Genomic DNA, 12,700 nt, shown 5'->3' with positions numbered 1-12,700 from the left:
GAGAGACCGGGCACAGTGGCTCACGCCTGTAATCCCAACACTCTGGGAGGTCAAGGCAGGCAGATCACTTGAGGTCAGGAGTTCAAGACCAGCCAAGAGAAGAGGGAAGAGGGGAGAGGGGAAAGGGGAGAGGGGAGATGGGAAAGGGGAAAGGGGAGAGGGGAGAAGGGAGAGGGGAGAGGGAAGAGGGGAGAGGGGAAAGGGGAGAGAGGAGAGGGGAGAGGGGAGAGGGAAGAGGGGAGAGGGAAGAGGGGAGAGGGGAGAGGGAGGGGGGTCGGAGAGAGGAGAGCAGGGAGGGGAAGGAGAGGAGGGGAGGGGAGAGAAAATGTAGAGAAAATGTCAGAAACAAAACTCTGAGAAAAGTTTAGTGCCACCCTTCCTCCTGTACAGGAAGACAAAAATGAAGTTAACATCTTTTCAAAGCTGATATTTCTTTCTCATTCCCCATGCTTTAGTAAGTCCACACAGACCTTTTAGTAGCATCTTTGCCCCTTGTTAAAACACCGTAGCCATGAACTAAGGCTAAGGAGCCCATCCTAACCCCAAACATTATCAAGTTCACAAAGGTGGCACAGCTGGCACTATCAAAAAATGTTCACACAGATAATCTGCATTCAAATCACAACACTGCAAACACTACTTGTTTATACACTAGACATAATTTCTCCCTAGGACAATAAAATTTTCTTCCTCTCCTGTCCAACCCTTTTTTATTCTTTTTTTTTTTTTTTTTTTTTTTGAGAAGGAGTCTCACTCTGTCGCCCAAGTTGGAGTGCAGTGGCGTGATCTCAGCTCACTACAAGCTCCACCTCCCAGGTTCACGCCATTCTCCTGCCTCAGCCTCCCAAGTAGCTTGGACTACAGGCACCCGCCACCACGCCTGGCTAATTTTTTCTATTTTTTACTAGAGACAGGGTTTCACCATACTAGCCAGGATGGTCTCGATCTCCTGACCTCGTGATCCGCCTGCCTCAGCCTCCTAGAGTGCTGGGATTACAGGCTTGAGCCACCGCGCTCGGCCCTGTCCAACATTTTTATTAACCACTTGGAAAAACATAGAAGACAAACCGTGTAAAGGTTCAAAGAAAATACAGTAATATCTTGGATCACAAACTTAAGCTTCAAAAAGATTTGACAGGTTGTACTCATGAGCCAAATACAGTGGTTAAAATGTTAACAGAAATAGACTACCTGCTCGCAAACGAGATGTTCCTGATATGCCCTGCTCTTGCAAACGAAGCAGGGCGTTCCCAATAAGTCCTGCTCTTGCAAACGAAGGGGGGCTTCCTTCCCTACAAACAGGGAGGACAAAGGAGCCAGCTGCAAACAGCAGACCCTGGGGGCCTGTTTATGAGTAAACATCTTGAAAATCCAGAAAATCAGGGAAACGTCAGAAAAACAACAATGTGTCTTGTGACTTGGCAACATTCCACAAACGACTGTATAAAATAAAGCAGAGCGCACCATTCGAGGCGGCCGCCATGTCTGTCTTGTGTTGTCTTGTGTGTTCATTCCTTTGTTTAGGAAACACGTGGACCCCAACAAATATTGTTTAAATGAAACTAAAATTTTACATTTCTGTTTAATATCATACAAGTTCAGGATGGACGGGATATAGCTTGACCTCAGTTCATATAAAATAAAACTTAGAGTTATCATTTCAGTATCAGCAATTAGTGTGAAATGGCAGCTCAGAAGTCTCTAAAAATCAGTCTTTATATCACATTAACAAAAATGTCCAATTCAGTGCTACAAATATGTGTGTAAAACCTTCTGCATGCCTGGTTCTGAGGTGCATCGGCCAAGAATACAAAGACAGGCCAGGTGCAGTGGCTCACGCCTGTAGTCCCAACACTTGGGAGGATCACAGAGTCTTACTCTGTCACCCAGGCTGGAGTGCAATGGTGCGATCTCGGCTCACTGCAACCTCTGCCTCCCAGGTTCAAGCGATTCTCCTGCCTCAGCCTCCCGAGTAGCTGGGATTACAGGCGTGCACCACTACGCCCAGCTAATTTTTGTATTTTTAGCAGAGGTGGGGTTTCATCATGTTGACCAGGCTGGTCTCAAACTCCTGACCTCAAGTGATCCACCCACCTAGGCCTCCCAAAGTGCGGGGAATACAGACATGAGCCACTGTGCCTGGCCCAAGATAACAATTTTAAATGTATTTTTTTATTGTAGGTCATAGTCAAAAGTTGGAAAGACATTGGTCTAATGAACAGGATAAAGTATACATATCACTATAAACTACAAAGTATAACAGGATTTAACAGAATAAAATATATCTGGTTGGAGAAAGAGAGGGGTAGGGCCAAGAATCTAGGAAAGGATTTACAGAGATAACAATATATGAGAGAAGTCTTGGCAGGCTGGAAATAATTTAAGAAATAAAGACATGGGGGAAAGGCACTCTATGTAGAAGGAACAATATTAACAAAGACATGATGCAGCAAATAAGTGTTTAATGGTCCTGGGACATGGCAGCACTGGTTATAAGTTAAGCACAAACAGAAGAACCTGAGGAAAGTTCAGTTTGGCTAACGTGTAAAGTATTAACAAGTCAGTGGATGAGGCTGAACATGCACATCTGAACCATAACATGAAAGTGTTGGATACATGATAAACCATGAATGCTAGCTATTCCAACTAGTGTTAGCTCTGGGGCCTTAAACCATATTATCTCTAAGATTTCTTAGAGTTCTAAAATTTATGACTTACTGAAAAGCTATGATACAAGTTATTTATATGCAGGCACAGAACAAGGACTTATAAGAAACTACAGGGATTCATTACTCTACTCAATAAGAAAGAATGTTCTCATTACAGCTAACAATAAAATGGGCTGTCCCAAAAAGTAGTGAGGGCACTGGCAATAGATATGTTTGAATATAGGCCAAATACATATCTGTTGAAGGTATGGTACTAAATCAGTACTATCAAGTTCTGTGTTTATCACACTCTAATTCTTCTATCATGTTGGTTCTCACTTATTAGCAAGAGCTCATGAATAAGTTCCAAAGGGAGAGGGAGAATCATATTGAAGTAGGAGGATGGGATTTTATTCCATTGTAGATAAGCAGGAAAATGGGAAGCTTCTGAATGACATTTCCCAACATAGTAATTATCTTTACTAGAGTATCCTAAGGTGTGATATAGCAAACCAACTGCAAGTACTTAGCTAAAATAATTTGGTGATGTATAAAAAAAAAATTTTAAGGTTTTAAGAGCTAAAATATGTGAAAAAAATACTTGCTTTTCCAGGCAAAAGCTGTCAAAAGGGGGTATGCAAACACTTAAATGCATAATCATAAACAGGTTTGGTTTGTTCATTACAATAAAAGCATAACATTGGAATTAAAATCCTAATATAGCATATCCAATAATGCTCACATATTGGGAATAATTTCAGATCATTCTTAAAGAATAAAGACACAAAAATTTTAAAAAATTCAAAACACAAGCTATTAAAAATTAAAATTTAGCACCAATATAAAAATATGGTATGAAGATAAAGTAGTTTCAAACTCAATGACCATTCTTTTGAGACTGTCCTGCTTCAGAATGCGTCTAATACTACACAGAAATAGGTGCCATGTTTACAATTTAGCTTAACGTTTCTAAATCATAGTCTAATACTGCATGATAAAATGAACTAGAAATCTGAAGTCTACTGAATAGATTTAAGACGATTAAAAACTTAAACATAAGACCCAAAACTATAAAACTACTAAAAGAAAACATAGGGAAAATGCTTCAGGACATTCATCTAGGCAAAGATTTTATGACTAAGACCTCAAAAGCACAGGCGACAAAAACAAAAATAGACAAATGGGGCTGCATTAAACTAAAAGCTTCTGCACAGCAAAGGAAACAAACAGTAAAGAGACAATCTACAGAATGGGAGAAAATATTTGCAAACTATTTATCTGATAAGGGACTAAAATACAGAATATACAAGGAATTCAACAGCAAAACCAAACAACCCCATTAAAAAGTAGGCGACAGGCCGGGTGCAATGGCTCAAGCCTGTAATCCCTGCACTTTGGGAGGCTGAGACGGGCGGATCGCGAGGTCAGGAGATCGAGACCATCCTGGCTAACATGGTGAAACCCCGCCTCTACTAAAAAATACAAAAAGCTAGCCAGGCAAGGTGGCGGGCGCCTGTAGTCCCAGCTACTCGGGAGGCTGAGGCATGAGAATGGCCTAAACCCAGGAGGCAGAGCTTGCAGTGAGCTGAGATCCGGCCATTGCACTCCAGCCTGGGAGACAAGAGCGAGACTCCATCTCAAAAAAAAAAAAAAAGCAGGCGACAGGCTGGGCACAGTGGCTCATACCTGTAAACCCGCCACTCCTCAGGAGGGAGGGCCTCCTGAGGCCGGGAGCTCAAGACCAGCCTGAGCAAAATAGCAAGACCCAGTCTCTACAAAAAAAAATTTTAAATTAGCTGGGCATGGTGGCATGGAACTGTTATCCTAGTTACTGGAGAGGACAGCGTGAGCCCAGGAGTTCAAGGTTACCGTGAGCTACAATCATGCCATAGCACACTAGCCTGGGTAACAAAGCAAGACCTCATCTTTAAAAAAAAAAAAAAAAAAAAAAAAAAAAAAAAAAAAGCAGGGCACAGTGGCTCACGTCTGTAATCCCAGCACTTTGAGAGGCCAAGGCGGGCAGATCACTTGAGGTCAGGAGCTCGAGACCAGCCTGGCCAATATGGTGAAACCCCGTCTCTACTAAAAATACAAAAAAATTAGCCAGGCGTGGTGGTGCACACCTGTAATCCTAGCCACTCAGAAGGCTGAGACAGAAGAATCACTTGAACCCAGGAAGTGGAGATTGCAGTGAGCCGAGATCACACCACTGCATTCCAGTCTGGGCGTCACAGCAAGACTCTGTCTAAAAAAAAAAAAAGAGGCCGGGCGCGGTGGCTCAAGCCTGTAATCCCAGCACTTTGGGAGGCCGAGGCGGGCGGATCACAAGGTCAGGAGATCGAGACCACAGTGAAACCCCGTCTCTACTAAAAATACAAAAAAATTAGCCGGGCGCGGTTGTGGGCGCCTGTAGTCCCAGCTACTCAGGAGGCTGAGGCAGGAGAATGGCGGGAACCCGGGAGGCGGAGCTTGCAGTGAGCCGAGATCGCGCCACTGCACTTCAGCCTGGGCAACAGCGTGAGACTCCGTCTCAAAAAAAAAAAAAAAAAAAAGAAAAGAAAAAGGAAAAAAAAGTAAAAAAGTCCAATACAGAAATAAAATTCCTTAAATGTAACTATCCAGTTTAAATTGAAAACTGTAGAGTATATCTCATCTTTCAAGCCAGAGTCATACTACTGACACATTCCTCTCAGAGGACACAGTGTAATAATACAATCTGTGGCTTAGAATCTCAAAGTTCTACATTCAAATCTCAACTCAGCACTTACTATCTAAAGTACCTTAGATCAGTTACTTAATTTCTCTCAGCTAAAGCTGCTTTCTCATCTGTTTAAAAAAGAGGGGAGAGGCGGTGATATAGTGTAAAGCTCAAGTAGAATCATGAATGTGGAAGTTCCCCATAAACACTAAACAAGACATCAAGCACATCCTCACTTTTCAGAACAAAATAAAGTTATAGGTATATGAAATCTTTCCTACCCCTAGTGGATGATGTCTTTACCTCTAAAGGGGTATTGGGGTCCTTCCAGAGGTTGCAAAGGTTGGGCTTCCCTCACTGAATAAATATCTAAAGAGCACACTGTCTTCAGACAGTGTGAATTCTAGTACATTTACCAACAGATTTACTCAAATTTTGTGAACACTAATTATTTCAGATCTGGTTTCAAGGATCTATTCCCTCCCCACCTTCAGATTATTTTCCTGCACCACAGGATCTTTACAAGTTTCTTTTAAGGACTCAGGGTTCGTTTTTTTTGTTTGTTTGTTTTGGTTTTGTTTTTAAGTGCTTTTCTTCCCTATCTGGGGAAACCTAACCAAAAGGAAATTAGGTAAAAATAATGCATAAAATATGCATTACTTTTTAAATAGGAAAAAATATAACATTACAAAACTAAAATGTAAGGTCTTCAGATTGGTAATGAAAAAAATTTTTCATGTTCTACTAAAAGGGATTAAGAAAAAATAAGCAATAAATGCCCTAAATTATTTAAAAATTTGCCTTAGCTGGGCACAGTAGTTCACAGGCATAATCCCAGTGACTCGGGAGGCTGAGATGGGAGGATAACTTGAAGCCAGCAGTTTGAGACAAGCCTGGTCAACATAGCAAGACCATATAACTAAAAAATACTTTTTTAATTAAAATTTTAAAATTAGCCAGGCAAGGCTGGGCATGGTGGCTCACACCTGTAATCCCAGCACTTCGGGAGGCCAAGGCGAGCGGATCATGAGGTCAGGAGATCGAGGCCATCGTGGCTAACACAGTGAAACCCCATCTTTGCTAAAAATACAAAAACAAAATTAGCCGGGCATGGTGGCGGGCACTTGTAGTACCAGCTACTCGGGAGGCTGAAGCAGGAGAATGGCATGAACCCGGGAGGCGGAGCTTGCAGTGAGCCAAGATCATGCCACTGTACTCCAACCTGGATGACAGAGCAAGACTCCATCTCAAAAAAAGGAAAAAAAAAATATTAGCCAGGCAAGGTGGTAAACACCTGTAGTCCCAGCTACTTGGAAGGCTGCAGTGGGAAGACTGCTTGAGCCCAGGAGTTCAAGGCTGCAGAGAGCTATGATCATGCCACTGCACTCTAGCCTGGATGACAACAGCAGAATCCCATCTCTCAAGCAAAAAAAAACAAAAAAAACAAAAAAATTGCCCACGACAGCAGCAGAATAAACAAGATGACCTGAAGCAGTTTCCACTTCTAAGACGTCAAACTAATACATACATACTCAAACCTTTACCGCTCCTCTATTCAAGGAATTTAATTACAAACACTCTTGTTTTAAAAATTGGTTGGTGTTTGTTGCTCCTGCTGTTGCTCCTGTTAGAGGGTAAGAAAAGTATTTTCTTGGTTTTTGTATTCTACATTTGGTACTTTGGGTACAGTCAGTATAGGGAAAGACAGGTGTTTCACAAAAATAGCTGGATTTTTCTCACCTAATACACTTTAGAGCAGGAAGCTTCTTGGAAAGGTAGAATAAAGAATGGAAGGATGCAGGACTTTCCAAGCATTCATGGCAACAGAAAGGAAAGCAGAGATTCTCTAAGAGGGAAAGAGACATAAGAAGTCAAAACACGGGCGAATGGGTACGGTAAAGAACAGTACCTTACAGTACCAGAGAAAGAAAGCAAGACAGTCAAGTATATCACAAAATACTGCCCACTGCCAAGAAGAAAATTAAGGAAAATATACAATTGTTGAAAGACAAAAAAAAAGTATTAACAATCTTTGGGATTCAGTTTCTTCATCTATGATAGTCTTAAGACTACTCTGGGAATCGACATGGGGTTACCTAAGTGAGAGTCCCGGGCACATTGACAGGCCGATCACTGACCCTCCGAAAAGGATAATGTCCTCCCCACTGCCTAAAGTCACTCACAGAATATTATAATGGAAAGGGGAGCTCAGTAATCACCTCATCCTAAATGAATAAACCAAACAATTCAGTCGTGTTATAACCTGTACAGAATTCCTATATTATAAAAAATTTAATAAGATATTACTATAGGATCTCAAAGCCTTACCAATGTCAAATACAAATGAACGGCTGCAGTGGAAAAAACCCTTTGTACTGCTGCAACAGGAGACTCCTTCCCTCACTAACATCAGGGCAAAAGGAGGCCCTCGAGGCCCTCCTCCACAAATTTCTCCAAACTGGTAGGAAATTAAGTATAAGGGGTTTCCCTCTCTGCTATATGGTTATAGGTTGACAAACAGAAACAGAAATCTGTGCTCCAACTTAGTCATAAAAATCAAAGCTGAAACTCAAACATTTTCTCACAGGAAAATGATAATGGTTCAATTTTCAAGCTAGCCTTCATAGCAATTAAATGATGCGGCAAAAATGCCATTTTAATTGACTATTTTTCTCATAAGTATAATGAATAAGCTACTTCATAAAGCGGATTTTATGAAAAGGTCTAGAAGTGTAGCCCTAACATCCTTATGGGAAAAAAAAAAATTGTGTCCTGAGTTTTAAACAATTTACACAAAAACTTTTAGATCATAACTAAGGAGGGGACAGTAGAAGACTGTGAGATAAACAGGGAGAGAGTTGCTTGGTTTGGTAGAAAAGGCATCTAAATTATACTAAACCACAGCTGCTATGAAAACGTCTTCAGTGTAACTCTCTCTCTCATTTAGCAAGCATTTAAGCTCTGCCCTGAGCCCAATGCAGTGGCCTCCCAAAGGGAGTAACAATTTTTCTAAAGCTAAACACACAGTCCTAGGAATGCAAGAATTCCGTTGCATCTTGCTGGGTAAATCACACACCAAATCCTAGTGCTTTCAGATTCACATGTACCTATCTTGATTACCTTGCATTGGCTCTGTCTCAGAACTAACACACTTAGTGTTATTAGTCTAAATACTAAGGGGAAAAGAAGAAACCAACGCTTATTAAGCATTCCGCATGTTCTCATTTCACTTTCACAACCCTGTAAGATAGGTAAACATTATCCCCAATTTATACATTAAGAAAATGATGTTAAATTACTTGCCCACACCACCAGTAAAGAGAAGCTAGGACTCTGAATTCCACTTTGTTCACTATTCAAGGGCTCCTCCCCACCCCAAAAAAAGGGCTCCTCTCCCCTCCAAAAAAATCAATCATGGGGTGCCACTGGAGAGTTGACCACTCACATTGATTACTTGTTATTCTAGTTCAGCAGTTCTGGGAGCGAGTTATGGAGAAGATAAACCACCAATTCCTCATTTCACAGAATCAATTCAGTATTCAGGGAATACTCTAAGGGGTAAAATGTCCTTAGAGATGAATCCTAGCTCTTCGCATCATTTCCCAATTCCTTCTCAATAGAGACTCTAGGACCAGAGCTCCCGTTATCACCTCCACCCTAGCATAGCTAATTGTTTCACAAAGTTTCCTTTTAAAACAAGACTTTCTACCAGAATAGAAGACCTCTCTGCTGGTCCTCAAATTTAAATAAATTTCATTTTCACACGATAACCTGCCTAATAGCATTCCAAAACACTCGTTACCACCGCAGTTTCAAGTTATTTGGTAGTGAACTGTGAACTAAATCTTGACTAAATTGCAGTAAAGATGGGAAACAAAAATCTGTTTAGACAGATTTCCTATCTAAAATTTTCCACTACGAGCTTAGGAAAAATAAAACCTGTACACTCAACATTTTAAATCTGTTTCTAACTGAACAAGATGATAGGTGATGCAATGAGGCTTAACTCTATCATGTAATTGACACAAAAAACTAAAATTGTAAAACATTCAATACTTTAAATTACTGAATATTCTTTTTAAAGAAGTAGAATACTGTAAGAGTTATTTAGCTTCTGGAGTTTAACACTTATAACAGATAAAAAAAAGGTTTCTAAGAGGAATAGGGTCTCAACTGAAAACAGGTTAAAAAAAAAAACCCGTGTCTATAAAACATCTAAACATTGATACATGTCCAAAAACATTTCCCATTGTAAAGTATTATTTCTAATACTAACGGCAAAACAAAACAGATCAAACATTTGCAGTCAAATGTCCAAATTTTTGAACTGAGAAAATGATGTCAACGTTTTTCATCCGTTTAAGGTTCCAGACCAAAAATAAACAGCCACCGGGTTCATCAATTCAGGTGCGGAAACTCATTAAAATTGAGCTTCTGGAGCGAAAAAAACATATTACCAGAATTTGGCTTATCGGGTAAAATTGCCCCGTGGCCCACACCAGAAACCTCGGGCAACTGCCCGGGCCTTGCCCACCCCTCCCGCGGGCCGCACCTGCCAAGGCCGCACCGCCAGCGCCCCCTGCCGCCCTCTCTGCAGAGAGACCCGCGCCCACCCCCGCACCCGCACCCGCACCCGCCCCCACCCCGCGCTAGCCCGGCGCCAAGGCCGCGCAGCCTGCGGGCAGGGGCGGGGGCGAGAGGATGCGAATCCAGGCGGGGCCGGGAGCTGGGCGCGTCCCTCAGAACCCCAGGCAAGGCCAGGCCGGAGCCTCACCTACCTACGCCGTATTTCTCCTCCTCCGTGGGGGTCCACATGACCGTGCCGGGCGCGGCCCCGCGGGCGCGGCAACCGGGCGACAACGCGGCGGGGACGGCCGCGGGCCCGGCTGTGGCGCACCGCGAGTCGAGGCGGGGACGGTCAGGCGGCGCGGGGCAGTGGGCGGCGCATCCCTCACAGGCCGTCCGGGATGCCGCCGCCACCCCCTCCACGTCTGGACCGCGAGGCTCCGCGGGTGGCCCAGCAGCCCCTGGCGGCGCGGGCGAAGGCTCGCCACCTGTCCTTCGCCGCTGCTCCCGTGCCGCCGCTTGCTTCCTCACAGCTCCGCCGCCGGGCTCCCGGCGCCGCCGCGGCTCGGCTCGCCCCAGCGGGCTCGCAGGACGCCCGCGCATGCGCCACTCCCTGCCGCGCAGGGGCTCGCGCTGCCCGGGCTCGCGCCGTCCCGAGCCCGCGCGCGAATCCACGCGCCGCTGCGGCGCGCCAGCGGAGGGAAATCCGCGAGAAGCGATTGGACTGCCCGGCCCGGGACTGGCTTTCTCGCTGGTCTGGGGCCCTCAGCTGCAGCAAACTACGGAGGGGGCGAGGCCGGTCAGGTGGGCGACTCCCTCTACCCAGACTCCAGACTCGCTTCCGCTTCCAATGCCTCCTGCCTGCGCCCGGAGATGGCCAAAGGCCTCCTGCTTGGAGAGGGGAGATCTGGAAAAGGAGGAGACGACACCATTTTCAGACCCATCCCAGTGTCACCCACAGTGCTGTCGGAAAGGTCCCCGGAGCCACCCTGTGCATTCCCAGGGTCCGCAGGGTGGAGTCGCCACGAGGGAACTAGGTGGGGTGCACTCGTGGCCGTCTCTCCTGGATACCCTCTGGGCTGAGGCCGCTGACACCTAGGTTCTTGCTTCTCTAAGTTGGCCTGAGTGGTGAATGTTTGGGGCCAGAATAATCACAGCTGCCTTGCTAGTAAAGAAGCACTTCATTGGGCCCTTCAGGTTCCTACCCAGGACACGGCCTCTGCTGCTCCTGGGTGTCTGCCTCCCTTGGGGCCCTAAGTACAGGCTCCTACGGGAAACTCCTCCTCTCTCTCCTCCCTAAGAATCCATTCATTCTGATGCCTGTAAATGTCACCTTGTGACCCCCAAGTCAACCACTTACCAAAGACCATGAACTGCAGAACTTCTCCTTTACACCTACATTTGGACCACATGCCCTAATCCCAGCAGATTTGCCCATCTCTGTCACTAGCACTACTAAGTCAAAACCCTAGTGTCATCCTTCACTAGCGCTCTCAGACACCCCCACAACCTTCAAAGTCCAGCTCAGCCCCTCACCTCCAAGAAGCCTGCCCTGACCCATAGGCTCCTTTCCTTCTTTGTCTGGAATTGGAGCTATGTTCAATTTGTCTTATTTCCCTTATAAGACTGTCAGCTCCCAGAAGGCAAGCTCCAGGCTAAAATCATCTTTCTAACCCCTCACCACCAACCCAGCACCTGGTGTATAGTTGTTGCATGGGAAGCCAGACTAGTACAAGAATATCTTGTAATCAACAGATCTTGATTCTTCCTTCAAAGTGTCATTATTGGTAACTCCTCCCAGGCCTGATTGTGCTCTCCTGGGTTATGGCCACCCCTTTCCACCTTCCGATCTTTAGGCTCCTCCCCTCACTAATCATAGCTGCCCACTCCTGCCCAGAAAATGTCTGTTCTGTGAATGATAGAATTTCTCAATAGCCAGATACACTTCTATTTAGGGGTAGCAGGGATGTCCAACAACATAACGAAAGAGCTAACCGTCCGAGAAGACAGACCCCTCCCCAGTGGCCACCATGGAAGTATACTATGGAATGAAGCCACATTCTTACAGAACTCTCCAGGGAGCTAGTCAACAAGTGGGGCTGAGCTACGCAGGCCTTCGGGGAACAACCTTAAAGCTCTTATTTCATCCTCTAAGTTCACTCCCTTGTCTGCTGTATGTGATGACAGTCACAGAGCCTAGGGCCAGTTTTTCCAAAGTTTATACTCTTGTTCCCAGTCTGAATCCATCTTAGATTACAGCTTTCCCAGATGAAGAAAATTCTCCATGATTGCACACCTCAGCTCCAGGGTGGAAGGGCATTAAACCCAACCAGGGAAGGGAAAAGAAGGGACCAAAGTGAGAAGGAAGGGACTTAGTAAGCCTGGACTCCTACACTCTTGCTATTTGTATAAATTTAGATTGCGTGAGTTCAAGCAAAAGGGCATAGCACACATTGGCCTTCAGCAGGACCGTGCACCTGCTCTCTTATCCCCCTAGCATCTGCTCTGATCCTTTCCTTCCTCAGGCTCCCAGTCCACTCAACACACCACACACACACACTCTCCCAGTATATGAGCTACCTTCCAGCTTGCCTCTGAAAATCAAGACCCTCAGCATAGTAACCTTCCCTCCTCTCCAATCGCTCTGCTTTGTGTTCTCGCCACCACCAGGCTCACTACCTACTGCTTCTCAGGATCCTCAACTATCATTGCCCCGTCTCCCATTTTCACCCTGACCTGCTCCATAGACTCCTTCTGCAGTCCTAGGAAGACCTGCCCTGTTGGTACC

At 44.9% G+C, this 12,700-nt stretch overlaps 1 protein-coding gene across 9 annotated transcripts in view; it reads right to left on the bottom strand.

The window, feature by feature from the left end:
- The window catches only part of LOC105480503 (dedicator of cytokinesis 3), a 647,888-nt gene extending 637,389 nt beyond the window's left edge, over positions 1–10,499 (bottom strand). For 5 of the 9 annotated variants that reach the window (XM_071091774.1, XM_071091775.1, XM_071091776.1 and 2 more), the window contains exon 1: positions 10,125–10,463. In XM_071091774.1, coding sequence (XP_070947875.1) covers positions 10,125–10,161 — 37 coding nt within the window. In that variant the 5' untranslated portion in view covers positions 10,162–10,463. Of the gene's footprint in view, positions 1–10,124 lie in introns of all 9 variants that reach the window. The other 4 variants (XM_071091778.1, XM_071091779.1, XM_071091780.1 and 1 more) reach the window with 3 other exon arrangements.
- Between the last annotated feature and the right edge of the window lie 2,201 nt (positions 10,500–12,700).

The sequence above is a fragment of the Macaca nemestrina genome, chromosome 2, assembly GCF_043159975.1.
Source record: "Macaca nemestrina isolate mMacNem1 chromosome 2, mMacNem.hap1, whole genome shotgun sequence".
In the NCBI taxonomy this organism is placed as follows: Eukaryota; Metazoa; Chordata; class Mammalia; order Primates; family Cercopithecidae; genus Macaca; species Macaca nemestrina.
Note: the sequence above shows the minus strand (reverse complement) of the source record. Positions and strands in the feature narration are given on the sequence as shown.